This window comes from Hemitrygon akajei, chromosome 3 (genome assembly GCF_048418815.1).
Source record: "Hemitrygon akajei chromosome 3, sHemAka1.3, whole genome shotgun sequence".
NCBI lineage: Eukaryota > Metazoa > Chordata > Chondrichthyes > Myliobatiformes > Dasyatidae > Hemitrygon > Hemitrygon akajei.
This window is the reverse complement of record NC_133126.1, coordinates 26,031,755-26,059,113: the sequence shown is the minus strand read 5'-3', so window position 1 is coordinate 26,059,113 and position 27,359 is coordinate 26,031,755. Positions and strand designations below refer to the sequence as shown.

General features: G+C 41.0%; 1 protein-coding gene across 1 annotated transcript in view; it reads left to right on the top strand.

Annotated features, from left to right (window-relative positions):
- The window catches only part of ttc7b (tetratricopeptide repeat domain 7B), a 470,560-nt gene that overhangs the window by 365,414 nt on the left and 77,787 nt on the right, over nucleotides 1-27,359 (top strand). The window contains exon 19 of the mRNA XM_073039387.1: nucleotides 10,271-10,473. Coding sequence (XP_072895488.1) covers nucleotides 10,271-10,473 — 203 coding nt within the window. The remainder of the gene's footprint in view (nucleotides 1-10,270; nucleotides 10,474-27,359) is intronic.

The following is a 27,359-nucleotide window of genomic DNA, read 5'->3' as shown; positions in this document are numbered from 1 at the left end:
GGATAGTGTGGAGGGCTGTCAGAGGTTACAGCGGGACATTGATAGGATGCAAAACTGGGCTGAGAAGTGGCAGATGGAGTTCAACCCAGTTAAGTGTAAAGTGGTTCATTTTGGTAGGTCAAATGTGATGGCAGAATATAGCATTATTGGTAAGACTGTGGAGGATCAGAGGGATCTTGGGGTCCGAGGCCATAAGACACTCAAAGCTGCTGCGCAGGTTGACTCTGTGGTTAAGAAGGCATACAGTGCAATGGCCTTCATCAATCATGGGATTGAGTTTAAGAGCCGAGAGGTAATGTTGCAGCTATATAGGACCCTGGTCAGACCCCACTTGGAGTATTGTGCTCAATTCTGGTCGCCTCATTACAGAAAGGACATGGAAACCATAGAAAGAGTGCAGAGGAGATTTACAAGGATGTTGCCTGGATTGGGGAGCATGCCTTATGAAAATAGGTTGAGTGAACTCAGCCTTTTTTCCTTGGAGTGATGGAGGGTGAGAGGTGACCTGATAGAGGTGTACAAGATAATGAGAGGCATTGATCGTGTGGATAGTCAGAGGCTTTTTTCTCAGGGCTGAAACAGCTAGCATGAGAGCATAGTTTTAAGATGCTTGGAAGTAGGTGCAGAGGAAATGTCAGGTTTAAGTTTTTTATGCAGAGTCATGAGTGCGTGGAATGGGCTGCTGGCGGCAGCGGTGGAGGCTGAAATGATACGGTCTTTAAAAGAGACTCCTGGACGGATACATGGAGCTTAGAAAAATAGAGGGCTATGGGTAAGCCTAGGTAGTTCTAAGGTAAGGACATGTTCAGCACAGCTTTGTGGGTCAAAGGGTCTGTATTATGCTGTAGGTTTTCTATGTTTCTAACATGCTGTCATTTGTGAACATCTCCATCTGTGACAAAAGGCAAGTCATTGACGGAGGTACTGAAGATAGTTAGGTACAGCCATGTCTTAGGGTAGAAATGAGGAGCTCTAACCATCATTCTCCACAGTATGTAGAGCCAAACATGGGATCTTGTGCTTTCAGGTCAATAACACACTAGGATGTGGTTACAAGCACTTTGTTTCTCTTACAGAACTATAAACGTTTTCTTATTTTAGTTGCCATATTTAGTTGCACCTCAATAGTGTAGCAGTCACGCATTACCTTACAGCGCTGGCTTTCACTAATTGGGGTTCAATTCCCAATGCTGCCTGTAAGGAGTTTGTATGTTCTTCCCTGTGATCTCATGCATTTCACCCAGCACTCCGGTTTCCTTCCACATTTCAAAGACATACAGTCAGGATTAGTGAGTTGCGGGCATGCTATGTCGGCATCTGAAGTGTGGCGACTCTTGAGGGCTCCCCAGCACAATCCTCACTGATTTGATTGTACACAAAATGATGCATGTGACAAATAATATTAATCTTTATCTTTTTGTCAGTGTTCTCATGAAGGTAATGCATAGAATGGTGTAACACAAAAACAAGCCTTTCAGTTCAAATGGTCCACGTGGATGAAGAATTCCACTTTAAGCTGGTCCCTTTTCCTGCATTTAGTCCTTATCCCTCTGAGCCTTTCCTTTCCATGTTTCCATCCAAGTACCTTTTAAATGTTGTCAATGTACTGTATCTACCTCAACCACTTCCTCTAGCAGCTTATTCTCTATAGTGGCCACCCTCTAGTGAAATAGTTGGACCCCTATTAAATTTCTTCCCTTTGACCTTAAACTTATGCCCTCTATTTCATGATGCTCCAACCCAAGGAAAAAGACTGTGTTCACCATATCTCTGCCCCTCACAAGTTTATGCACCTCCATGAGATCATCCCTCATTCAAAGTTAAAAGTAAATATATTATCAAAGTACATATACGTAACCATATACTACTCTTAAGGTTCATTTTCTTGTGGGCATTCACAGTAAATACAAAGAAGCACAATAGAATCAATGATGAACTGCATACAACAAAGACGAACAACCAATGTGCAAAAGACGAATTGTGCAAATTCAAAAATGATAAACATATAGATAGATAAATAATATTGAGAGCATGAGTTGTAGAGTACTTAAAAGTGAATCCATAGGTTGTAGAATCATTCTCCTGTGGGCCAATGAAAATAACCCCAATTTGCTCAATCTCTCTCCATAACTTGGTAACATACTCGTAAATCTCCTCTGCATTATTTCCAGCTTAATGACATCTTTCCTGTAGTAGGGTGTCCAAAACTGAAAACCTTTCAGCACACATTAATGTAATCACCAAGACCAGCATTTATTGCATACCCTTAATTAAAGATAAAGATTAGATTTATTTGTTATATATATACATTGCAAAATACAGTGAAGTACAAATTCTTCATCCACATGGACCATTTGAACTGAAAGGCTTGTTTTTATGCTATACCACTCTATGGAATACTTTCAAGTGAACACTGATGAAAAGATAAATCTAATCAAATCAGCAAGGATTGTGCTGGGCAGAAGTCAAATGTCACCTGGCTTCTGGTGCCAACATAGCATGCCCACAATTTACTAACCTGTATATCTTTGGAATGTGGGAGGAAACCCACATGGGCAAGGGGGGAGGTGGCGGGAGGAGAATGTCTATACACACAGTGGGAATTGCACCTGATCTTACAGCAGGTGCTATAAAGTGTTGTGCCAACTGTTATGCTACCTTGCTACCCTGAATTATGGAGAATCTTAAGAGGCAACCACATTGCAGTGACTCTGGATGGTAGACTTACTTCTTCAAAGGACATGCTTCTTCCTCCTCCCTTTCCAGCCCTGATGAAGAGTCATGGCCTGAAGCTTCGACTGTTTATTCCCCTCTATAGATGCTTCCTTGATTTGCTGAGTTACTCCAGCATTTTGTGTTTGTTACATTAGATTTCCAGCATCTGCAGAATCTCTTGCGTTTATCAGTGAAGCAGATGGGCTTTTATGGTAATCCAGTCATTTTATGATTGCTATTACTGTGTTTGCTTTTTAATTCCAGACGTACTCAATCACCTGAATTTAAATTAATACTGCCAAAGTGGGATTTAATCATAAGATCATAAGACATAGGAGCAGAATTAGGCTATTCAGCACATCGAGTCTGCTCTGCCATTCCATCATGTCTGATACCGGATCCCACTCAACCCCATACACCTGCCTTCTTGCCACATCCTTTGATGCTCTGACTGATCAGGAAACTATCAACTTCCACCTTAAGTATATCCAAGGACTTGGCTTTCACTGCAGTGTGAGGCAGAGCAATCCACAGAGTTATTACTCTTTGACTAAAAGAATTCCTCCTTACATCTGTTCTAAAGGGTCACCCCTCAATTTTGAGGCTGTGCCCTCTAGTTCCGGATACCCCCACCATAGGAAACATCCTCTCCACAACCACCCTATCTACTCCTTTCAACATTCAATACGTTTCAATGAGATTCGTTGTTCCTCCCCCCCCCCACCCCATAGTCTTCTGAATTCCAATGAGTACAGGCTCAAAGCTGCCAAATGCTTCTCATATGTTAACCCCTTCATTCCTGGAATCATCCCCGTGAACCTCCTCTGGACTCTCTCCAATGACAACACATCTTTTATGAGATATGGGGCCCAAAACTGTTGACAATACTCCAAGTGATCTTGATCTTGTACCTCTGAATGCTGCTTCACCAGCAACTAATTTGGTAGCAAATACAGGGGCGCATAATTTTAGGGTGATTAGAGGAAAGTACACGGGGGATGTCAGAGGTAGGTTTTGTATACAGAGAACGGTGAATGCATGTAACGGACTGCTGAGGTGATGGTGTCAGTTGATACACCAGAGACATTTATGAGACTCTTAGATAGGCACATGGATGAAAGAAAAATGGAAGGCCCGGTGGGTGGGAAAGGTCAGGTTGATCTTGGAGTAGGTTAAAGGATCGGCACAACATCATGACCTGAAGGGAATTAGATGTTTAATTTCCTCACTTGCAGACCCCAATCAGTTGGGATTCGTAATGTCTCCTCCACAATCTCCATCAGCAGAGGTGCACCACAAGGCTGTGTGCTTAGCACCCTGCACCACTTGTTTTACATTTATGACTGTGTAGGTGAACACAGCTCCAGGGCCATATTTACATTTGCTGACACCACTATCATAGGCTGAATCAAAGGTCATGATGAATCAGCAAAGAGGAGGGAGACTGAAAATCTGGCTGAGTGATGCCACAACAGCTTCTCAATGTCAGCAAGACCAAGGAGCTGATTTGTGGCTTCCAGAGGAGGAAACCAGTGGTCCGTGAGCCAGTTCTCCTCAGGGATCAGAGGTGGAGAGAGTCAGCAACTTTAAATTCCTCAGTGTTATCATTTCAGAAGACCTGTCCTGGGCCCAGCAAGTAAATGCAATTACAAAGAAAGCATAGCAGGGCCTCTATCTCTTTCAGAGTTTGTGAAGATTCAGCATGGCATCTAATACTTTGACTAACAATTATAGATGTGCGATGGAGAGTATATTGTCTAGCTGCATCACAGTCTGGTGTGGAAACACCAATGCCTTTGAATGGAAAATCCTGCAAAAAGTAGTGGTTACAGCTCAGTCCATCACGGGTAAAGCACATCTACATGGAGTATTGTCGCAGGAAAGCAGCATCCATCATCAGAGGCCCCACCTCCCAGGTCATGCTCTCTTCTCACTGCTGTCATCAGGAAGAAGGTACAGGAGCCTCAGGACTCACACCACCAGGTTTAGGACAGTAATTACCTCACCACCATCAGGCTCCTGAACCAGAGGGGATAACTTCACCCAACTTCACTAATCTCATCACTGAACTGTTCCCACAGCCTATGGACTCACTTTCAAGAACTTGTCATCTCATGTTCTTGATATTACTTGTTTATTTATTATTATACTTTTCTTCTCAAGCTGGTAAGACCTAAGACCTAAGTTACAGGCATAGCCAGACACACTCATTTCTCAATTGCCTAGAACTTTCAGACTATTCTAGTGGTGTTTAACATTGTGGCTTGCTGAAGACTTACATAAATATTGCTGTGTAGGCCTAATTGTTTAATGTTATTTTGTAGTGACTTTGTGTCTTTTATGAGTTTGCATTTTAAAGCAAGATTTTGATGAATCATGTTTGCCACTTGATTGTGCCTGTGTAAGTAATAAGATTGAGTTAAACTGCTGCAGGATTCTGTTAAGTGTTGGATTGTTTCTGGTTTCTCTTACCATTTTCTGCATTTATCATTGTGAATTTGTTGGTCTTTTATTATTTATTTTGGATAATTATTTTTGTGTTAACCACCTGGTCCTGTATTGCCATAAGGAACCTCTCTGTCTAGGAAAAGGTTTCTAGGTGTGAGCCAGAGGTTCAACACTTTCTTGTCGACATCTAACTTGCTTTTTTTTATGATTATTATTTCCTTTTTTCTTTCTTTTTGTATTTGTGTAGTTTGCTATCTTTTGCACAATGGTTGTCCACCATGGTGCAGTCTTTCGTTGATTCTATTATGATTTTTAGATTTATTGAGTATGCCGGTAAGAAAATAAATCTCAGGGTTGTATATGGTAACATATATGTACTTTGATAACAAATTTACTTTGAACTGTACTGTACTGTTCTATGTTCTATTTTACAAATCTCCCTGGGCCGCACTGTCAACTGTGGACCTTGTATGTGAATTCAGCCCACCCCACTCCATCCTATCATTATAGTTGCACAATTTCCAAAAATACAGTTCGTTTAATCTCACTGAATGAAGTGAACAGACTTGTGCCAATGGGAACTATTGAGACTGTACAAACTCATACCGAATCCTACTGGGATACTCTTAGAACATAGAACATACAACACTGTACTGTACAAACTTATTCCACAGATCACACACTACAGGACAGCACACTATGAGTCCTACGGCCCACAGTGTTGTGCTGGACCATTTAACTGATTCCAGGATCAATCTAGCCCTTCCTTCCTACATAGTTCTTTGCCCTCTGTTTTTCTTTCATCCATGTGCCTAACTAAGAGGCTTTTAAATGTTCCCTTTGTATCGGCCTCTACCACCACCTTCAGCAGTGCGTTCCATGCACCCACCACTCAGTGTAACGAACATACTTTTGATGTCTCCCCCAAATTTTCCTCCACTCATCTTAAACAGATGTCCTCTTTTATTGGCAGCATGTTCCACGCACCTACCTCTGACATCCTCCCTTAAACTTTCCTCTAATCACCTTAAAATAATGCCTGCTTATGTAAGCCACTTCTGCCCTGGGATAAAGTCTCTGGCTGTCCACTCTATCTATGCTTTTTATCATCCTATACACCTCTTTCAAGTCACTCCAAAGAGAAAAGCCGTAGGTTGCTCAACATTTCCTCAATAGACACTTTGTCCTGTTTAAGCTTGAAGTGGTGTCAGGTCCCATACCAAGTGGGTTTGCTGCCTAATTCCCAGTATTATTTGTGAAGCTTCTCCATTGCAACATCAGAATTTGTACTCATTTCAAAATATTTTTCTTTAAATCTTTGTTTTCACATTGAGCAGCAGATGCAAACTCTTTAGAGCTTGACTACCAAGCTCAAGGACAGCTTCTTTCCAACTGTTATCAGTGTCTTGGAGGACCAGTCATACACTAAAAGATGAACTCTTGATTTCCCAATCTACCTTGTTGTAGCTTGTCCACTTTATTTGTTTACCTGCATGTTTTTTGTAACTGGAAGATTATATTAACACAGTACAGTACAAACCCTTTGGGCCATGATGTTGTGCTGACCTTTTTACCTACTCTAAGATCAATCTAATCATTCCCTTTTACACAGTCCTCCATTTTGATTTCATCCATGTACCCATCTAAGAGTCTCTTAAATATCCCTAATGTATCTGCCTCCACCACCTCTGGCAGGGTTCTCCACGCACACACAAATTTCTGTGTAAAATACCTTACCACTGACATTTCCCCCTGTACTTCAAAGTTCAAAGTAAATTTTATTATCACAGTACACATATGTCACCACATACAACCCTGAAATTCATTTTCTTGTAGACATACTCAGCAAATCTATAGAATAGTAACTATAACAGGATCGATGAAAGATCAACCCAAGTGCGGAAGACAACAAACTATGTAAATGCAAATATAAATAAATAGCTATGAATGATGAGAACGTGAAATAACAAGATAAAGAGTCCTTAAAGTGAAATCATTGCTTGTGGGAACATCTGAATGGATGGGCAGGTGAGTATGGTTATCCACTTTTGTTCAACAGCCTGATGGTTATGGGGTAGTAACTGTTCTTGAAGCTGGTGGTATGAGTCCTGAGGCTCTTGTACCTTCTAACTCATGGCAGCAGCAAAAAAAGAGCATGGACCCAGCGCACACCAGGTTAATAAAGGCAAGTAGTGTGGGACCAGCTGTTGAACTTTCCTCCCATCACCTTAAAATTATGCCCTCTCAAGGGGACATAGTTTTATTCATTTTTCTGTGCATTTATTGCTTTAGTCACTACATTTTGGGAGAATTTACTGGCTGAATTTCCTAAATTTCAATAGTGACTAAATTCCAAATGTAAATAATTAGGTAGCTAAACTGCTTTCAGATATCCTGAGGTCATCAAGAGTGCTAAATAAAAGCAAGCTTTTCTCTCCCGAGCATCCTGGTAACATAATTTGTTCTTCCAAGCGAGAAGTCGTTAAACATGCATTATACTGCATTCATGCACATAGAAAATAACAATTGCATGTAACATCAGAAAGGTGAAAAATTAAACTGAGCTGTAGCAGGATAAAACTGTTGATATTTACTCATGGAATAATGACACCCTGCCCTGAAGAAAAACAATGTACACTCGTAATGTTAGTAGAGGTACCTGATTAAGTTACCCACCATGTGCCACTTTTTAATTTGATAATAGAAAATAGTGACCCTGCTTCAGTAACCAGTTGAGTGAAGGCCAGGTGGTCAGCCATTGTTTTTAACCCTTTATGCTCTCAATTCCTCCACTTAATTTTATTTTTGATTAGTTTACTTGAGAAGAGTGTAAGCTTGAAGAATGTATTGAAAACAAGAACATTTTGGAAAAATGCAATTTAAAATAAAATATATAGGATATTAGGGATGCAGACACAAAACACTTTATTCTGCATTGTTATTGCTTTACCTTGTTCTGTCTCAGTGCAATGTGTAATGTTTTGATCTGTATCAACAGTATGCAAGACAAATGTTTCACTGTATCTTGGTACATGTGACAATAATAAACCAATTCCAATAACAAAAGACTGCAGATAGAGTCAAAAAGTACTACAGCACAGATACAGGCCTTTTGGCCTAACTAGTCTGTACCAACCTGGTCTTCTGCTAGTCCCACCTGCCTACACCCAAACCATGATCCTCCATACTTCTCTCAACCATGTACATGACCACACTTCTCTTATATGTTACAATTGAGCCCACTTCTGCTGGCAGCTCTTTCCACACTTTCCTTTCCAGTACTAATGAAGGGTCTCAGCCCAAAATGTCAGCTGTTTGATCCCTTCCATAAATGTTGCTTGACTTGTTGAGTTTTTCCACCATTTTGTGTGTGTTGCTCAGGATTTCCAGCATCTGCAGAATCCCTTGTGTTTATAACCATCTCCATTGTCAACGATGTCACTTATTTTAGTGTTCATCTGCAAACTTGCTAATCATGGTCTGTACATTCTCATCCAAATTATTAATATGATTTGATCAGGGATATAGTCAAATATCTGTCTCTATACCAATGACTGTGTGGCTAGGCATAACTCAAATGCCGTCTATAAATTTGCTGATGAAACAACCATTGCTAGCAGAAACTCAAATGGTGACAAGAGGGCATATAGGAGCAAGATATACCAGCTAGTTGAGTGGTGGTACAATCTTGTATTCAATGTTAGTAAGACTAAAGATCTGATTGTGAACTTCAGAAAGGGTATAATGAGGGTACACAAAAGCAATCCTCATCGAGGGATCAGAAGAGGAGAGGGTGAGCAATTTCAAGTTCCTGGGTGTCAATAATCTCTGAGAACATAACCTGGACGCAACATATTGATGCAGCTATAGTGAAGGCAAGGCAGCAGCTATATTTCATTAGAAGTTTGAAGAGATTTGATTTGTCATGTAAAACACTCAAAAACTTCTACAGATGTACCGTGGAGAGCATTCTGACTGGCTGCATCACATTCTGGTATGGTGGGGTGGGGAGGGCGTGTTGAAGGGCTACTGCACAGGATCAAAGGAAGGTTGCAGTAAGTTGTAAAATTAGTCAGCTCCATCATGGGCACTAGCCTCTGTAGCATCCAAGATATCTTCAAGGAATGTTGCCTCAGGAAGGCAGTGTCCACCATGAAGGACCCCCCGCCGATCAGGTCATACCATCTTCTCATTTTTACCATCAGGAAGGAGGCACAGAAGCCTGAAGGCACACATGATTCAGGAACAGCTTCTTCCTCTCTGCCATCTGATTTCTAAATGAGCATTGAACCCATGAACATTACCTCAGTGCTTTTTTAATTACTTTTGCACTACTTATTTTAACTTAACTATTTAATATACGTAGATATACTTAGCTATAATTAAGCTTTTTATATATATTTATCATATATTGCACTGTACTGCTGCCTCAAATTTGACAGATCTCACAACATATGCCAGTGATATTAAATCTGATTCTAATTCTGAAATCATATATGTGGTCATGCACTACTGAGCATATACAAGGAGCACTGCCGCAAGAAAGCAGCATCCATCATCAAGCACCCATGCCATCCAGGCCATGCTCTCTACTTGCTACTGCCATTAAGAAGGAGGTACTGGAGCCTGAAGTCCCACACCACCAAGTTTGGGAAAAGTTATTACATAAAAACCATCAGGTTCCTGAACCAGCATGGATAATTCACTCACTTCAACACTGAACTGACTCCACAACCTATGGACTCACTTTCAAGCACTCTACAACTCATGTTCTCAGCATTATTTTTATTTGCACAGTTTGTCTAATCGGTTTTTCCCAGTTTTATTTATTTATTTACTTGTTCGGTATTATTATTATTTGCTTTTCTATTTGCACACTGGTTGTTTATCAGTCTTTGTGTGTAGTTTTTCACGGATTCAATTGTATTTCTTTGTTCTACTGTGAATGCCTGCAAGAAAATTAATCTCAGGGTTGTGTGTGATGACACATACGTATCTTGATAAAAATTGTACTTTGAACTTTGACAAGTTCTTTTGTTTCCATCAGTGGAAGCATGAGTAAGCCATAAAAATACACTCTTAAGTTCCAATTTATTCTGTCTTTCAGCTGAAGTATATGTTGGAGTGGGAAAACCTGCTGAAGCCACAGCTTGCATCCAGGAGGCAGCTAATCTCTTCCCCACATCACACAATGTGCTGTTTATGCGCGGTCAAGTGGCCGAACTCAGGGGGAATATCGATGAAGCCAAACGGTGTTATGAAGAGGCTCTGTCCATCAGTCCCACCCACGTCAAGACAATGCAAAGACTGGTAGGTGAATTTATCCACCTGTGTGTTTCCATCTCAATGTCTCTGATGTAAACCGAACTGCAAGTGTGCTTGGTGGTTATATCTGAACAATATGCAGTGATAGCAGTTGTAGTGCGATCACTCTGGTCATGTATGATGTTCTCCAAAGGGGTTGTCCCAGGATGTTAAGCTGGATTCCCTTAATGGAGAGCACTTCTGCATAATTTTGTTTAATATGGGGAGGCTGATGCATGGGCAACCACTACGAACTGTTCTTAACTGATCGGGGTCGGTCCAGTGGAATGGAATACAAGCTGACTAGGGACCCTTCACATGCAGTGTGAAAGGAGATGGCTTTTATTTATGACTTCTTTAACAGTTCTTTAACTTCTTTGTTGCGCTAATCTTTTCCCATCCTAGTTTTTTGGTGACATTAGCAGTCTCCTCTACCATCCCATCAATTATTTTCATCATAAGTTCTTGCTTTCCTTTTACACAGAGACATCATGGAAACACAGGACTGCAGCACTACCAGTGGTGAGATGTTGTAATGACAGAATGACATGTTTACATAGGCAATTAGTATTATAAATGTGCACCAAAGTATTTTTAGTGGATTTATGACATAAGCAGACCTGAAATAGAAATTCAATTATATCTGCATGTCTAATCCAATTATCTCCACCCCAATGATTTGAATTTTTGTTTAATATCATGAAATAATAAAGCATCACCTAGAACAGTGACCACAAAACTGTCAGATTTTTGTAAAAGTTCAGTAAATTAAAATGGATGTCCTTCAGGGGGAAAAAAACTGCATTCTTATCCTTTCCCAGTTACGATTTTCTGTGTCTCCAGTCCAGCCTAGTTGATGGTTAAAAGACTTCCATTTAGCAAATCAAATCAATGTACCAAACCATTAAGACTTCAAGAGAAGTTATACTACTGACACCATGCCAGGAGAAGTGAAGATGCCTTTCCAGCAATGCTGGCTTCTTGAGCAGATTTGGATTCAGATTCAGATTTATTTATCACATGTACATCGAAATGTTGTTTGCGTTAACAACCACCACAACCTAAGGATACACTGGAGGCAGCCCGCAAGTGTCACCACATATTCTGTCACCAACATAGCATGCACACGGTCTTCAGAAGAAGGCAACAAGCAACACAACAATCATCAAAATAACAACAGCAAAATCAAACCCTTTTCCTCCCTAACACCTTCCATCACATCCACAAACATAGAAGAGCAGTCCTCCAATTCCAGGACGGGCCTCCAGCCTCCAGGCTCCAGCATTTGGGCTTTGACCTCTGAACTTCTGGTTCATCTTCAGGTTCCGGTCTTCAGTAACAGCCCCTGGACCAGCTGATTACAGGATCCTAGAATCCAGGCCCAAACACTGACTGACGGCCCACCTGCTTCCTTGCGCCTCCTGCTCACACAGGCTCCTGATTGCTACCCACTGAGCACTGCGAAGGTCCTCTGTCCCATGTTCAGAATCAGATCAAATTCTAATCTAGTAAATGTCCTATGAAGCCTTTCTACAGATTCCACATCCTTCCTACAATGGAGTGACCAGAACGGAACACGATCAGTGTTACTGGGCACTCGACATTACATTTAAAGGGGCCTAAATGCAAACATAGGGAGCAAAGAAGAGAATAATAATTCAATAGACTGGAGAGAAGTAAGGAGGGACCTGAATCTTCTGAACACTCGCATCGAGCATTTACTGTAATTCCATATAATTTGACGGACTAGAGTCATATTAGTGCTATATCATGTGAAATTAAAGTTTTTTTAAAGGATACCAAACTGGTGGCTTTCAAGGTGACTTTTCAGGAACTAAGCAGCAGAAGGGCTCGATCAACCATTATAGAACATGATTGTTGCCATACTCTACTGTACAACCCTTGTGAGTAACTAAACACTTAGAAATTTCAACAGCAAAATAGCACTGAAAGAAATTGATTTACAAGTGGGAGAGACTGTTAAAGAAGACATAATAAAAGCCATCTCCCTTTACGTTCATTATATTTGGAGAAATATTCAAGATTCAAGATTGTTTATTGTCATTCTTCCGTACATGAATATAAAGGAGAACAAAATGATTGTTACTCCAGGTCTGATGCAGCATATTAAAACATAATAAGCATAATGAACACAATAAAAACACAAAATAACACAACAGTATAAATATAAAAGCAATCCTATAAAACACAAGTTTTATACAAAGATACAAAATTCTCCATCTAATATTAAGATACATAAATTATCCATATTTCTGTCAGTTTGGCATAGAGTCATAGAGATACAGCATGGGAATGAACACTTCAGCCCATGATGGCCAGCAGTCTCACACTTTATCATTAATTATATCTCAACCCATTTTACTCTGCCCACAATCTCCCCAGATTCTGTCACACTAGAGGAAATTTAAAATAGCCAGTTAACCTATCACGCACACATGAGATGTTGGAGGAAACTAGACAACCCAGAAGAAACCCTTGTGTTCACAGGGAGGGCATGTCAACTCCACACAAACGGCATCCAAGGTCAGGACTGATCCTGGATCACTGGAGGTTTGAGGAAGCATCTCTACCATCTGCGCCACTGTGCCAGCCAATGTTTTGATCCTTGATCGATTCCAGAGCATGGCTTCTTCACTGGGCTAGGATTAATTGCAGTCAGATTCAGATTCAATTTATTTGCATCAGGCCGGGGCCACCAGACTCAAATACAGTTACGTCCCCCAAGCCATCAGACTGATCAACTCAACACACAGAGGATGCTGGAGGAACTCAGTAGGCCAGACAGCATTTATGGAAAAGAGTACAGTCGATGTTTCAGGCCGAAACCCTTCAGCAGATCTGGGAAAAAAAGATGAGGAGTCAGAGTAAGAACGTGTGGAGAGGGGAGGAAGAACCACAAGGTGATGGGTGAAACCGGGAAGGGAGGAGGGGTGAAGTAAAGAGCTGGGAAGTTGATTTCTACTAACCCACCCACCCCATCCCCACCACCACTACATTTTCATTTCCTGCCAGAATCACCTTATGTACAGATAAATGTTCATGTGCATGCAATCAGACAATGTATATAAGCTAACTTTAGGTATTTATTGTGATTTTTTATTTTGTTCTTTATGTTGATTGCATTTTTTATGCTGCATCAGGTCCAGAGAAACAATAATTTCACTCTTCTTTACACTTGTGTACTGAAGAATTACAATAAACAATCTTGAATCTTTTCATATGTCCATCAAAAGATATAATGAAATGTGTTGCAACACACACAAAATGCTGGAGGAGCTGAGCAGGTCAGGCAGCGTCTATGAAAATGAATAAACTGATGATGTTTCAGGCTGAGACCCTTCGTCAGTGAAGTGTGTTGTTTGTGTTACCATCTAAAACACCAAAGGATGTGCTGGAGGCAGCTCACATGTGTCCCCACACATTCTGATGCCAATATAGCATGCCCACAATGTGCAGCAGAACAACACAAGCAGCAACAATAGTAACATCAAAATAAGGCTATTAACCTGATTCACCAACCTCTGGCTGAAGAAATTCTTCTTCATCTGAGTTATAAATGACTTCCCTTAATTCTGAGTCTGTACCCTCTGGTCCTAGACTTAGCCACTGTTGGAAGCATTCTCTCTATGTCCACTCTATACAGGCCTTTCAGTATTTGGTGGGTTTCAGTAAGATGCTCCCCACCCCCTTCCATCTAAAAGCGATAGGGCACAGGCCCAGAGACATCAAACACTCCTTTTCACACACAGATGTTCTCAAATGTGCAGTTGAGAACATCAGAGATGCAGAGATGAAGATTTGTATCCAAGTGTCCTTAAATTACCTTCATGTACCAAAAACAAATCACTAAAAATGGTTGGTGTCTAAGTCATGAATTGCATAATCAGGCCCTTTGTATTAAAAAAACAGTCTTGTAATACTGCCCTGAGACAGTGAGGAGACTGTCAGATGGTGGCTCATTATCAGATTTCATGCAGGCTTAGCTTAATTAAATCAGTGACTCCCATTTACTTTCAATAATATTTGATTTTGTGCAGCAAAGCACACTGTGCCTCAGGAATACCTCCACTTCCAGTGACAATTTTAAGTGAATATGATGTGGACAGTAAGTGCAAGAGCCTAAAGAAGACTTATACTCATCCTTTTAGGAACAGTTTCTTCCCTTCCACCATCAGATTTCTGAATGAACAATGAATCATGAATAATATCTCACTACTTTTGCACTCTTTTTGGAATATTCACTGTATTTAATTTAATTTTTACATATATAAATATAGTACTGTGCAAAAACCCTAGGTAGATATATATAGCTAGGCCGCCTAAGACTTTTGCATTGTACTGTAGTAATTTTATGTATTTCACTTTTCTGCTGCCACAAAAAATAAATTTCATTACATGTGAGTGATGACAAACCTGATGCTGATGTGACTCTCTATTGTAGACTGAGTATGGGAAGGGGACAAGGAGAGGAGAATCATGATTGAGAAAAAGGGAAGGGAGAGGGGAGAGACTGGGAAGCACCAGAGGATAGTTGAGTGAGGTAGGGCTTTTCTCATTGGAGTGAAGGAGGATGAGAGGCATCTTGATAGAATGTGTAAGAGGCATAGATCAAGTCAATAGCAAGAGAAATTTTCCTTGGGCGGAAATGGCTACTACCAAGGGATCATAATGTGATTGGAGGAAAGCATAGGAGAGATGTGAGAGGTAAGTTTTATACAGAGAGTAGTGGCTATGTGAAACACTGTGCTAGGGGTGGTGGTAGAGGCAGATTCATTAGGGACATTTAAGAAATTCTTATATAGGCACATGAATGATAGGAAGATGGAAGGTAATGCTGGAAGGAAGAGTTAGATTAATCTTAGAGTAGGTTAAAAGGTCAGCACAACATCAAGCCTTTTTCTTTTGAAATTAAGCATAATAACTAGAGATGTTAGTATCAGGTTTATTATCACTAACAAGTCATGAAATTTGTTGTTTTATGGCAACAATACAGTGCAATACATAAAAAATTATAAGTTATAATAATAGATATAAAAAATAAATAGGCAGTGCAAAAAGGGAGCAAAATAGTGATGTAACATTCAATGACCATTCAAAAATGTGATGGTTGGAAACCCCAGGCAGTAAATCTGATCAATCATTCTGGTTAGCCACCCCCAGTCCCTGTACTACCTCAGTCGCTACTGCACTGGAAACACTGTACACCACTTTTTATAATGCTGTTAGAATTGTAAATGCATTGGTATTTACATATTTATGCACATTTTAATTCATATCCGTACTGTAATCTGTAATCTCTTTATCATTCTTTACAATTGTTGTATGTTGTTGTTTTTTGTTTCATGTTGTGTCCTGACCGACACACCGCAGTAAGTTCCTAACACATGTAAGTGTATATGGCGAACAAAGTTGATGTTTAGGTATATAGAGATACAGCAAAAAGCTTCTGTTTTCATGTCATCCAACATAACACATCAAGGAAGTAAAAAGAAAAACAGAATGCGGAATAGAGTGCTACAGTCGCAGAAAAAGTACAGTACAAAGAGACAAATAAAATGCAAGGGCCATTGGTGAGGTAAATTCAGAGATCATTTTTATAATTCTTTATACCACAGGAAGCCATTTGGCCCATTGAGTCAATGCCAATTCCTTGAGCGAGTTGCCCTAATTAGTTCCACTCCCCTGCTTGTTCTCAGTGTCTTATTGGAAGAATTAGTTGACTTTTATTAGGTGTTAGGTTAGTTTGTATTTCAAAGGGGAGGAAAGTGGGCTGATCTTTGGAACATCTTGGAATTGGCTGGGAGCTTTTTTTTCCCCCAGAAGACAGCCAAGAGTAAATATTGCTCATTTCTTCATGGATCTGAAGCTGCAGCTTCCAAAGAAATTGTTATTGTTCTTCTTTAATAGAAGGTTCAGTTAACAGAGTTGACCATAATACAGGGTGATTTTACATGCACTGTCCTCTGTATGAATTTAATGGAATGGTTTTTGTTAAGTCACATCTCTTACTGAATCACAGAAGCCTCCCTTGAAAAAGTTCTGCAGTTGTAATCACACTGCTTCAGTGAATATTTCAATAAGCAGTATACCTAGGTCAGAAGACATAATATGGACTGTTGACCTGGTTCCTGTTCTGGAGGTGCAATCGCTGTTGGCTTCTTTACATGGACAGTTACTTGTGATGTGAAAAATCCCACTGCAAAGTTTCCTTTCCCATGGTAGATAAGTACTAGAGTAATGAGATCTGTGTTATTCTGCTGAGCATGGCAGGCATGCTATTTTGGCACCGGAATTTGTGATGAGACTTCTAGGCTGCCCACAGCACACCATCAGGTATATTGGTTATTAATGCAAATGACTCATTTCATTGAATGTTCATATGTACACATGATAATTAAATAAATCTGAATCTGAAGATGGTGCCAAGCTGCAATGTCTGTCAAGGTTGTGGCTCAGGCTAATTTGTTTTTTTAGGTTCATGTGTGTGGATCTGGGACAGTGCAGGGAGATAGGGGTCATGTTGGTGATTAGGGACAGGGATGAGGGAGAGTTAGAAGTCAGGGGCAGTAAATGAGTTAGAGACAGCAGTCAAAGGTCGGACCGCTCCAGGGTTGAATGCCGACAATCCACGAGGACGGAGGTTGGGTTGGCAGGCGCTAACTACAAAGGCCAGGAACCCTTGTGGTCAAGGGATGAGATCAGTAGGCCCCAAGGATGAAGGCTGGTGACCCCCAAGGTTAGGGAGTCTTGAGATCGAAACTCTGTGCAGACAAGTCCAGAAGTCTGAGGTCAGTCAGCAGGTCTGGATGTCGGACTCCACTAATCCCTGAGGATGGAGGTCGGGTCAGCAGGTGCTGAGGGCAAAGACCTGAAATCCCTGAGGTCAAGGGCTGCTGTCAAGGACCCAAGGATGAAGACTGTGATCTCTGACAGGCTCTGTGGGACAGGGAGGGGTTTGTTTTGCTGTTGTTATGTCTGTCTTGCTATATGATGGCTGCGTGTTGTTCTGCTGAACATTGTGGGCATGCTATGTTTCGATGTATTTGTGACTAAATAACTATTCTAATTTAGAGGATGTGTATTTAAGGTGGGGTGGGAAGTTTAAGGTGCGGGGCAAATTTTTTATACAGAGAGTACTGAATGCCTGAAATACACTGCTGGGGGTGGTAGTGGAGGCATTTAAGGGGCTGTTAGACAGACACGTAGGTATGTAGGGAAGAGAGAGATATAGATCATGTAGACATATCCATATATAGTCGGCCCTCCTTATCCACGAGGGATTGGTTCCGTGACGCCTCACGGATACCAAAAACGCAGATGCTCAAGTCTCTTATTCAACCTGTCTCAATGTGCTGGACCTTAGGACCCAGCAGAATCCCAGACCTTATTTAATCTGTCTCAGTGCGATGGACATTAGGACCCGGCGGCCAAACTCTGAATCAGCAGTGTTTCTGTTCACGAAAATAATGGCGATCACAATTGAAAATAAAGTGGAAATAATAAAGCGATCGGAAAGAGGTGAAACGCATCGGTCATTGGAAAAGCGTTAGGCTACAGTCGGTCAACAATCGGAACAATTTTAAAGGATAAAGTGAGAAAGGCCCTGCCCGATGAAAGCTACAATTATTACTTCGCAGCACAGTGGTTTAATTTTGGGGTTTTGGGTTTTTGATCCTCCACATCAACCAGACATGGATGGAGAGCACACTCGGGGGCGATTTGTCACTGGATCAAACTCGGGAACTTCTGTTCCCGAGCCCGGCACTGAAACATACGTTCTTAAGTGTTTTATATGCATAGAAAGGTAAAATATATATGATATACTAAGACAAACATTTGACTAACTGACGCTAAATAATACCAGATGTACCTGTTCTGACTTACGTACTTAGTAAGAGAATTTCCGATTTTTTTTCCATCCCGATCCACGATAACCTACGCACATCCTCCCGTATACTTTAAATCATCTCTAGATTACTTATAATACTTAACTCAATGTAAATGCTATGTAAAATAGTTGTTATACTGCATTGTTTAGGGAATAATGACAAGAAAAAAAAGTCTACATGCTCGAACAACAAGTGCTGGAAGAGCACTTCCGGGTTTTCTCGATTCACGGTTGACTGAATTCGCGCATGCGGAACTCGCGGATAAGGAGGGCCGACTGTAGTTGGCATCTTGTTTGGTGGAGACATTGTGAGTCAAAGGACTACCTTCTGTGCTAAAGTGTTCTACATTCTATGTAAGGTAAAGCCCAAAAGTACTGGAAATACGTATCAAGCAGTAGTAAATCAAGTCAATTGGACTTGCTGTGTTGTCTAGAAGATGTTTCGCTACTCAGCTGAGAGATTTTTTCAGTTCTAACCCATGGTGGGCAGTTTTCCGGCTTATAAAATCTGTGAGTTGTTTAAAGGTATGGCAATCACATGAAGGTCATTAAGAGTGGTAGAGGTAATGAGAGGGTCACTAGTCTTATCTTTGCATGAATGGAGGTGTGAACTGTTGTGGAGAAACTGGGGTAGAGATGTTAGGACTGCATTGTAAGTAGCCGATGGGTGGCATTGTACCCCACCCCCACTGTTCCAGTGGGTGATGAGAATCAAACCATAGGTACTGATCTGTGTGGATTGGTTTGTCAATATCTAGAATGTCATTTTCTTTGATAAGTACTGCACTGTCTAAAAAGGCCAATCTATTATTCTCAATGTCTTCTCGTGTAAATTTGAACCCATTAGAGCATAAGTTGGGTAGTCATCACCGTGCCGAGAATGTGCCCAACAACAATACAGTGAAAGACAAGGAGCGCAAGTATTTGAGAGAAGCCTTGAAAGCTTGCAGTTACCCTGACTGAGCCTTCATCAAGACAGCAACAAAAACCAGAAGGGACATTGGCCCAGCAGACAGAGCTAAAGAGCAAAACAGATGGAAAAACATAGTCATCCCATATGCAGCTGGAGTTTCAGAGAAACTCAGAAGAATTTTCAGTAAACACCAAAGCCAGAAACTAGACAGAAACTCATCCGCCCCAATGGTCCCACACCCAAACATAATATTGTAGATGCTATCCAGTGCAATGAGAACTGCACAGATCTGTATATCGGTGAGATAAAACAACCACTTCACAAATGGATGGGCCAACATAGGAGGGCTAACACCTCAGGTCAACACTCGGCTTTATGTCTACACCTAAAGGACAAGGGACACTCCTTTGATGGTAACAATGTACATGTTTTGGACAGGGAGACAGGTGGCTTCAATGAGGGGCTAAAGAAGCCATCTTCATCAAACTGGAAAAACTATCCCTGAACAGAGGGGATGGGGTATGACACCACCTATCAGCTACATACAATGTAGTTCTTACATCTTTACCCCAACATCTCCACAACAGTTCACACCTCCAGTGATGCCCTGTCATTGTCCCTACAGCTCTTAATGACCCTCATAAGATTGCTGTACCTTTAAACAACTCAGAGTTTATAAACTGGAAAACTACCCACCATGGATTAGTAAACACAAAGTACTAAGTACAAAGTACACTGCAGATACAATGCACACCATGGATTAGAACTGAAGAAGCTTCTCAGATGAGTGGTAAAACATCTTCTGGACAACACAGCAAGTCTCGTTGTGTTGATTTACTATTGCTTGATATACAACGACCTGGATGACTGAGAACCTTCATAGACACACTGGAAATACACCATTGATTCCTCAACATCAGTAGAGAGTAAAGGCAGAATTGACTTCTTCAAGACTAATGTTAGATTTGTAGATAATTTTCCCAACTGGAAACTGTGGCCTCCTCCACATTTTCCCTGCTAAATACAGCTCCTATCCCTTACCAGAATAATCAGTGACTCAGTTTTTCATGAGTCTGTCGTTCTAATGTAGGGAACGTTTGCTGGATCCAGCATTGTAAATGCCAAAGAAGAGCTCACAGCTTCCTGGAACCTGACCAGTATGAAGCAGCTTAATTGCCCATCTGGTTGTAGTGACTGGGCGACTTTTGACTTTGCCAGAAGATCATCAAATTTCACACCCTTTTTCCTTTTAAGCTTACTTCCTGTCCCCTCTCCCCTTCACATACTGATGCAGCTGTCAACACAAAGGATCAAGGAAAAATGTTTCTTGTATGCATTTCACCTTTAACTCTAATGAGCTATAGAAGCTCTCTATGGTGCATCTACTGTATGTTAGCAGTAAAATTGTCCATAAGACCAGAAGACAAAGGAGCAGAATTAGGCTATTTGGCCCATCAACCCTGCTCCACCATTCAATCATGGCTGACCCTTTTCCCCTCCTCGGCACCACTCCTCAACCTTTTTCCTGTGACCATTGATGTCATGGCCAATCAAGAACCTATTAATCTCTGCCTTAAATATATCCAACAACCTGTCCTCCACAGCTGCCTATGGTAACAAATTCCACAAATTTACCAGCCTCTGGCTAAAGAGATTTCTCTGTATTTCTGTTCTCAATGGACACCCCTCTATCCTGAGGCTGTGCCCTCTTGTCCTAGACTCCCCCATCATGGAAACATCCTTTCCACATCTCTATCTAGGCCTTTCAATATTTGAAAGGTCCCTTCTCATCCTTCTGAATTCCAGTGTGTAAAGGCCCAGAGCCATCAAAAGCTCCTCATATGATAACCCTCTCATTCTCAGAATCATCCTTGTGAACCTCCTTTGAACCCTCTCCAATGTCAGCACATCTTTCCTTAGTGTGAATAAAGACTCTTACTTAAAGATGCTGCTGGCAATATACAGCAGTGTTTTGAGGCCAGATCTGAAAACTAAATACTCTGCTAGATATACTTCTTCTCAACTACAATTCTGCAATGTGCAACTTGTAATTTACCTTTAAGAAACGTATTTTTGAACTGTCTAAATCAACTAGCGATTTTACAATTGGAAGGATTTAGCGAACTTGACTCTCTGGAATGCAGATCAGCCATTGCCAGAAAAGAAAGCATTTTAAGCCAGATTAAAGCATCAGGGCCCAAGGGTGGAAAACAAATGACACTGAGTTCAAGTACAGTTGTTGCCCTACAACCATCAGGTTCCTGGACTGGCGTAGATGGTTTTACTTGCCTCAGTGCTGAACTGACTACACAGTCCGTAGACTCATTTTCTGGGACTCTGCCTTTGTCATGTATAATTTTTCATGGATTCTAATTTTTTGTATTTCTTTATTTTCCTATGGGTGCTTGCAAGAAAATGGAACTCAAGGTTATGTATGGAATACATACTTTGACAATATATTTACTTTAAACTTTGAATTTTGAACTCTTAGGACAGATCACTGGGAGGCAGAGGTAGTATTTCCCTTTGCACAGTAATGTAGCAGTTAGCACAACATTTTACAGCACCAGCTGTAAGGTCATGGTTCTATACCCAGCATTATCCGTAAGGAGTTTTTACGTTTTCCTCATCAACACATGGGTTTCCTCCCAGTACTTCAGTTTCCTCCCTCATTCCAAAGACATACAAGTTAGAGTCAGTGAACTATGAGCATACTTTGTTGCCACCAGAAGCACAGCGACATTTGCAGGCTGTCTAGCACAATCCTCGCTGAATTGGTTTGATGCAAAATAATGCATTTTACTGTCTAGTTCAGTGTTCATCTGGCAAATAAAACTAATCTTTCTTTTTTCTTATAAAACCCAATGCTCATACATTTACACGTAATGCAGTTGTGTCATAGCTCTGGCAATCTATGTTTGATTTTGACGTCAGAATCAGGCTTATTATCGCTTTGTTATGTGGTGTGAAATTTGTTGGTTTGCAGCAGAGTTGCAGTGGAAAAACATGAAGTTTCTATAAATTACAAAATAAATAAATAGTAAAAAAAGGAATAACAAGATAGTGTTCAAGGGTTCTTAGATGGTGGAGGGGAAGAAATTGTTACTGAATTGCCTGTACTGTCTGTGTGGAATTGTGTAATGTACCTGGATTATAACCTGCATTGTTGGAGGAATAACATCTCACGTTCCATCTAGGTAGCCTCTAACCTGACAGCACGAGCATCAATTTGTCTAACTTCCAGTAACTTCTCCCCCTTCCACCTCTCTTTTTCCATTCCCCATTCTGGTTCCCCTCTTACCCCTTCTCTTCTCCTCACCTGCTTGTCACCTCTTCCTGGTTCTCCTCCACTCTCTCATGGCCTACTCTCTTCTCTGATTGGACTTCTTCTTCAGCCCTTTACCTTTTCCACCTTCACCTTCCAGCTCCTCACTTCATTTCCCCTCTCCCCCACCCACTCACCTGGCTTCCCCTATCACCTGCCAGCTTGTACTCCTTTACCTCTCCTCCCCACCTTCTTATTTTGCCTTCTGCCTCTTTTCTTTTTAGTCCTAATGAAGGGTCTCAACCCAAAGTGTCGGAAACTGTTTATTCCTCTCCGTGGATGTTGCCTGAGCTGCTACGTTCCTCCAGTGGTTTGTGTGTATTGCTCTGGATTTCCAACATCTGCAGAATTTCTTATGTTTGTGCATTTTAACATGCTGCATTTCATGTACAAGCTCATCCAGATCAGTACATCAACATTTGTCAGATTCCAGCACTGTAAAAACACCTTTTCTGTTCTTCCTGGTAATGTTAATAACATCATATTTTCCCACATTAGACTCCATCTGCCATCTTCTTACCCACTCACTTGAATGTGTATAATTGGAAACATCTTCCTCCTCACTGTTCATTTTCCCACCTTGTTCTGCATCATCATACATTAATATAAACTATAAATATGTAAGGGACCTGTACTTATCCTTGTAACCCACCTTGTACCCAGGTAGGAACAACTGGAGCCTTAAATCCCACACCATTAGGTTCAGGAACAGTTATTCAACCATCAGGCATGGATGACTTCACTCACCTCAGCACAACTGATTCCACAACCAATGGACTCACTTTCAAGGACTCTACAACTCATGTTCTCAGTATTATTTATATATTTTTTATTATTATTATTTGTGTTTTTAAATATGCATAATTTGACTTTTGCGCATTCGTTATTTGTCGGTCTTTGTGCGTAGTTGTTCATTGATTCTATTGTATTTCTTTGTTCAACTATGAATGCCTGCAAGAAAATTAATCTCAGGATAGTATATAGTGACATCCAGTATTTGTACTATAATAATAAATATACTTTGAACTTAGAACTTTGAACAGTTCTCTAACCTGAGAAAAGATCCTTTTTTCACTAAACCTATTTCTGTCTATTTTCTAATATTCTATCCATTTTGAACTACATGACCCCTTATTTTATGTCACAGCCTTTTGTATATTACCTTTCAGAAGCATGTTGAACAATATAGTCATACCACATCCTTATCTACCCTGCTAAATATGTCTTCACAATTTTCAATGAAACCAGTCAAACAAGATTTCCATTTCATTAAACATATTGAATCTGTATCATCATATCACTGTTTTCCCAAGTGGCAGGCTCCTGTGTCCACAATAACAGATTGCTGTCATTTCCTGTCAGATGGAAACCAGTCAATAGTTCCCCCCCCCCCCCACCAACCCTTTTTGAAACATGGCTTTGCATTTATTACCTACCTATCTACTGCTCAAGAATCTTAAGGATTTTAGAAAATCATTTATTTCCCAAGGTCATCAATATTACCTCTGCTGTCAAGTCAAGTTGAAGTTTATTGTCATGTGCTCAAGTACGTGAGGTGCAGGTACAATGAAAAACTTGTAGCAGCATCACGGCACTCTCCAGATGTCAGAGTCCTACATCTGTCGTTGTTATTGTCTTCCCCTTGTATTGTCTTCTAAGAAAGAACATAGAACAGTATAGACCCTTTGGCCTATGATGTTGTCCCAATAATTTATAACCTACTCTAAGATCAATCTAACCCTTCCCTCCCACATAATCTTCCATTTTTCTACCTATCTAAGAGTCTCTTAAATGTCTCTAATGCATCTGCCTCTACCACCGCCACAGCAGCGCATTCCACGCACCCATTCACTCTTTGTGTTTAAAAAACCTACCTCTGACATTCCTCCTATACTTCCCTCCAATCACCTTAAGGTTATATTCCCTCACATTAGCCATTTCTACCCTAGGAAGAAGTCTCTGGCTGCCTTATCTATGCTGCTTACAATCTTGTACGCCTCTGTTGAGTGGCCTCTCATCCTCCTTCTCACTAAACAAGAAAGCCTTAGCTCACTCAACCTATCCTCATAAAACATGCTCTCTAATCTAAATTACTTCTTTATTTTCTTTTTTTTTTCTTCTCATATTCTGTTTGCTCCTTTGTTGATATTTGGCCATCTGATACTGATTCCTAGAACTCTCCCAAACCTCAGACTCCCTGCTTTGCTTGGCAACAATGAAGTCCAACGTTATTAGGCCCTTTAAATATGACAACAAAGCTGGGCTAGAGACAGGGATGTTCAGCCATCCTTTCAGCTGGTAACAACCCCACAACAATTACTGCGCGATGTGCTTAGCCCAGAAGCAAGAAAGGTTTGGTTTTGAAAGCCTCTGCAATCAAATAGCTGCTAGTGTTTGGATAGCAATTTAGATTAGATGATACAGTAGCCATCTTTGCACTGTAACTGTTGCCATAGTAATATCCTGTAACATGGTGCATACCCGTTACCAACAGCATTTACTTAGGCAACAGTCAACTGTTTTTTGAGATGATTCACTCTTGCAATAGAAGTGAAATGGAGACACAAGAGACTGCAGATGCTGGAATCTAGAGTGAAAAACAAGCTGCTGGAGGAACACAGAAGGTCAGGCAGCATCTGTGGAAGGAAATAAATAGTTGATGTTTTGGGATGATGAAGAGTCTCAGACCAAAATGTCAGTTGTTTATTTCCCTCCAAAGGTGTTACCTGATCTGCTGAGTTCCTCCAGCATTTTTGTTTTATTTAGGGATACAGCAGGGTAACAGGTCCTTCTGGCCCAAACAGCCCATGCCGCCCAATGATACCCACTAACTTACTAACCTCTGTGGCATCCGTTAGTCTCGCGAGACCGTGGATCTGTGCCTGGAAAGTCTTCTCCAGGGCGTAGGCCTGGGCAAAGTTGGATGGAAGATTGGCTGTTCCCCATGCAGCAAGTCTCCCTCTCCACGCCACCGATGTTGTCTAAGGGAAGGGCAAGGGCCAATACAGCTTGGCACCAGTACATCTTTAGAATATGTGAGGAAACCAGAGCACCAGGAGAAAACCCACGTGATCACAGGGAAATACTGGTGACATGAGGCAGCCATGCCGATCTGCTTCCCTAACACAATCCTATTTCTGCAATTCAATTACACACACTCTCCTGTTACCTGCACCAGCAAGATGCAGGGCTTCAATCTGAAACTTTGGTGATTCCTTTTTTCCCCCAAATGCTACTTGACCCACTGAGTTCCTCCAGCAGACTGTTTGTTGTCCCATTCTGGCTAACTATTGCCTGATTAGTCTGCTTAGCATTGGGACAGCATGCCAGGGAACTTAAGGTTCCTGTGCATCAACATCTCACAGGCCCAACATATTGATGCAATCACAAAGAAGGCATACCAGTGGCTGTTCCTCAGAGGGAGTTTGAGGAGATTTGGTATGTTACCAAAGACTCTAGCAAATTTCTACAGATGTACCGTGGAGAGCATTCTGACTGGTTGCATTAGCATCTTGTACGGAGGCTTCAGTGCGCAAGATCAAAAGGAGCTGCAGAGGGTTGTAAACTAAGCCAGCTCGTGCATGGGCACAAGTCTCCCCACCATCGAGTACATGTTCAAAAGGCAGTGCCTCAAGAAGGCAATATTCATCATTAAGGGCCCTCACCATCTAGAACATGCTTTCTTCTCATTACTAGCATCAGGGAAAAGAATACATGAGCCGGAAGGCACCCACATTTCTTGAATATGTACATCTGTGGAGCAGTGATTGAAAGCATGCACAAACCCCCTGATCAGTGAGTGATAGACTGTGTAACACACTGGAGCTGTGTGTGATCATCTGCATAACGCCCTGGGACAGTGTGTGATGGTTGCAAAGTTGCCTGGAGGTAGAGTGTAATCAGCTGTTTAATGCTGTGGGGCAGTGAGTAATCGCCTATGTAATGCCCTAGAGCATTTGCTCCACTGTAATCCACTGCTACTAAACTGTATCGATAATACACAAGAATTAATGGTCATGATTTGTGGATAGGTCCCTGAGGCCTGACCAAATGTGCTCTAGGATTTTGTGGGAATCTAAGAAAGAAATTGCAGGGGCCCTGGTATAGATTTTTGTATTTTTCTTAGTCAATAGTGAGGTACTGAAAGACTGGAAGGTGGCTAATGTTGTGTCATTATTTAAAGAAGGGCCTGAAGGACAAACCAGGGAGCCTAACATAAATGTTACTGGAGAAAGTACTGGGAAACAGAATCTATCACTTGGGAAGGCAAGAACTGATCATAGATAGTCAGCATGGCTTTATGTGTGGGAAATTGTCACAAATTTCATTGAGTTTTTTGAACAGGTAACCAAGAGGATTGATGTGGGCAGGACCCTAGACCTTATCAACATGGACTTTAGCAGGGTGGTGCAGTAGCGTAGCAGTCAGTGTACTGCTTTACAGTGCTAGCAATCAGATTCAATTCCTGCTGTTGTCTGTAATAAGTTGTATTTCTCCCATGACTATGTTGATTTCCTCCTACATTCCAAAGATGTACAAGTTAGTACAGTTTAGTATCAAAATTCAAAGTAGATTTATTATCAAAATATGTATATGTCCCATATACTATCCTGAGGTTCATTTTCTTGCAGGCATGTTGTGGGCATGCTATAGCAACACTTGCGGGCACATAATTGAATGGTGTTGGTCGTTGACACAAATGACGTATTTTGCATATGTTTCAATGTACATGTGACAAATGAAGC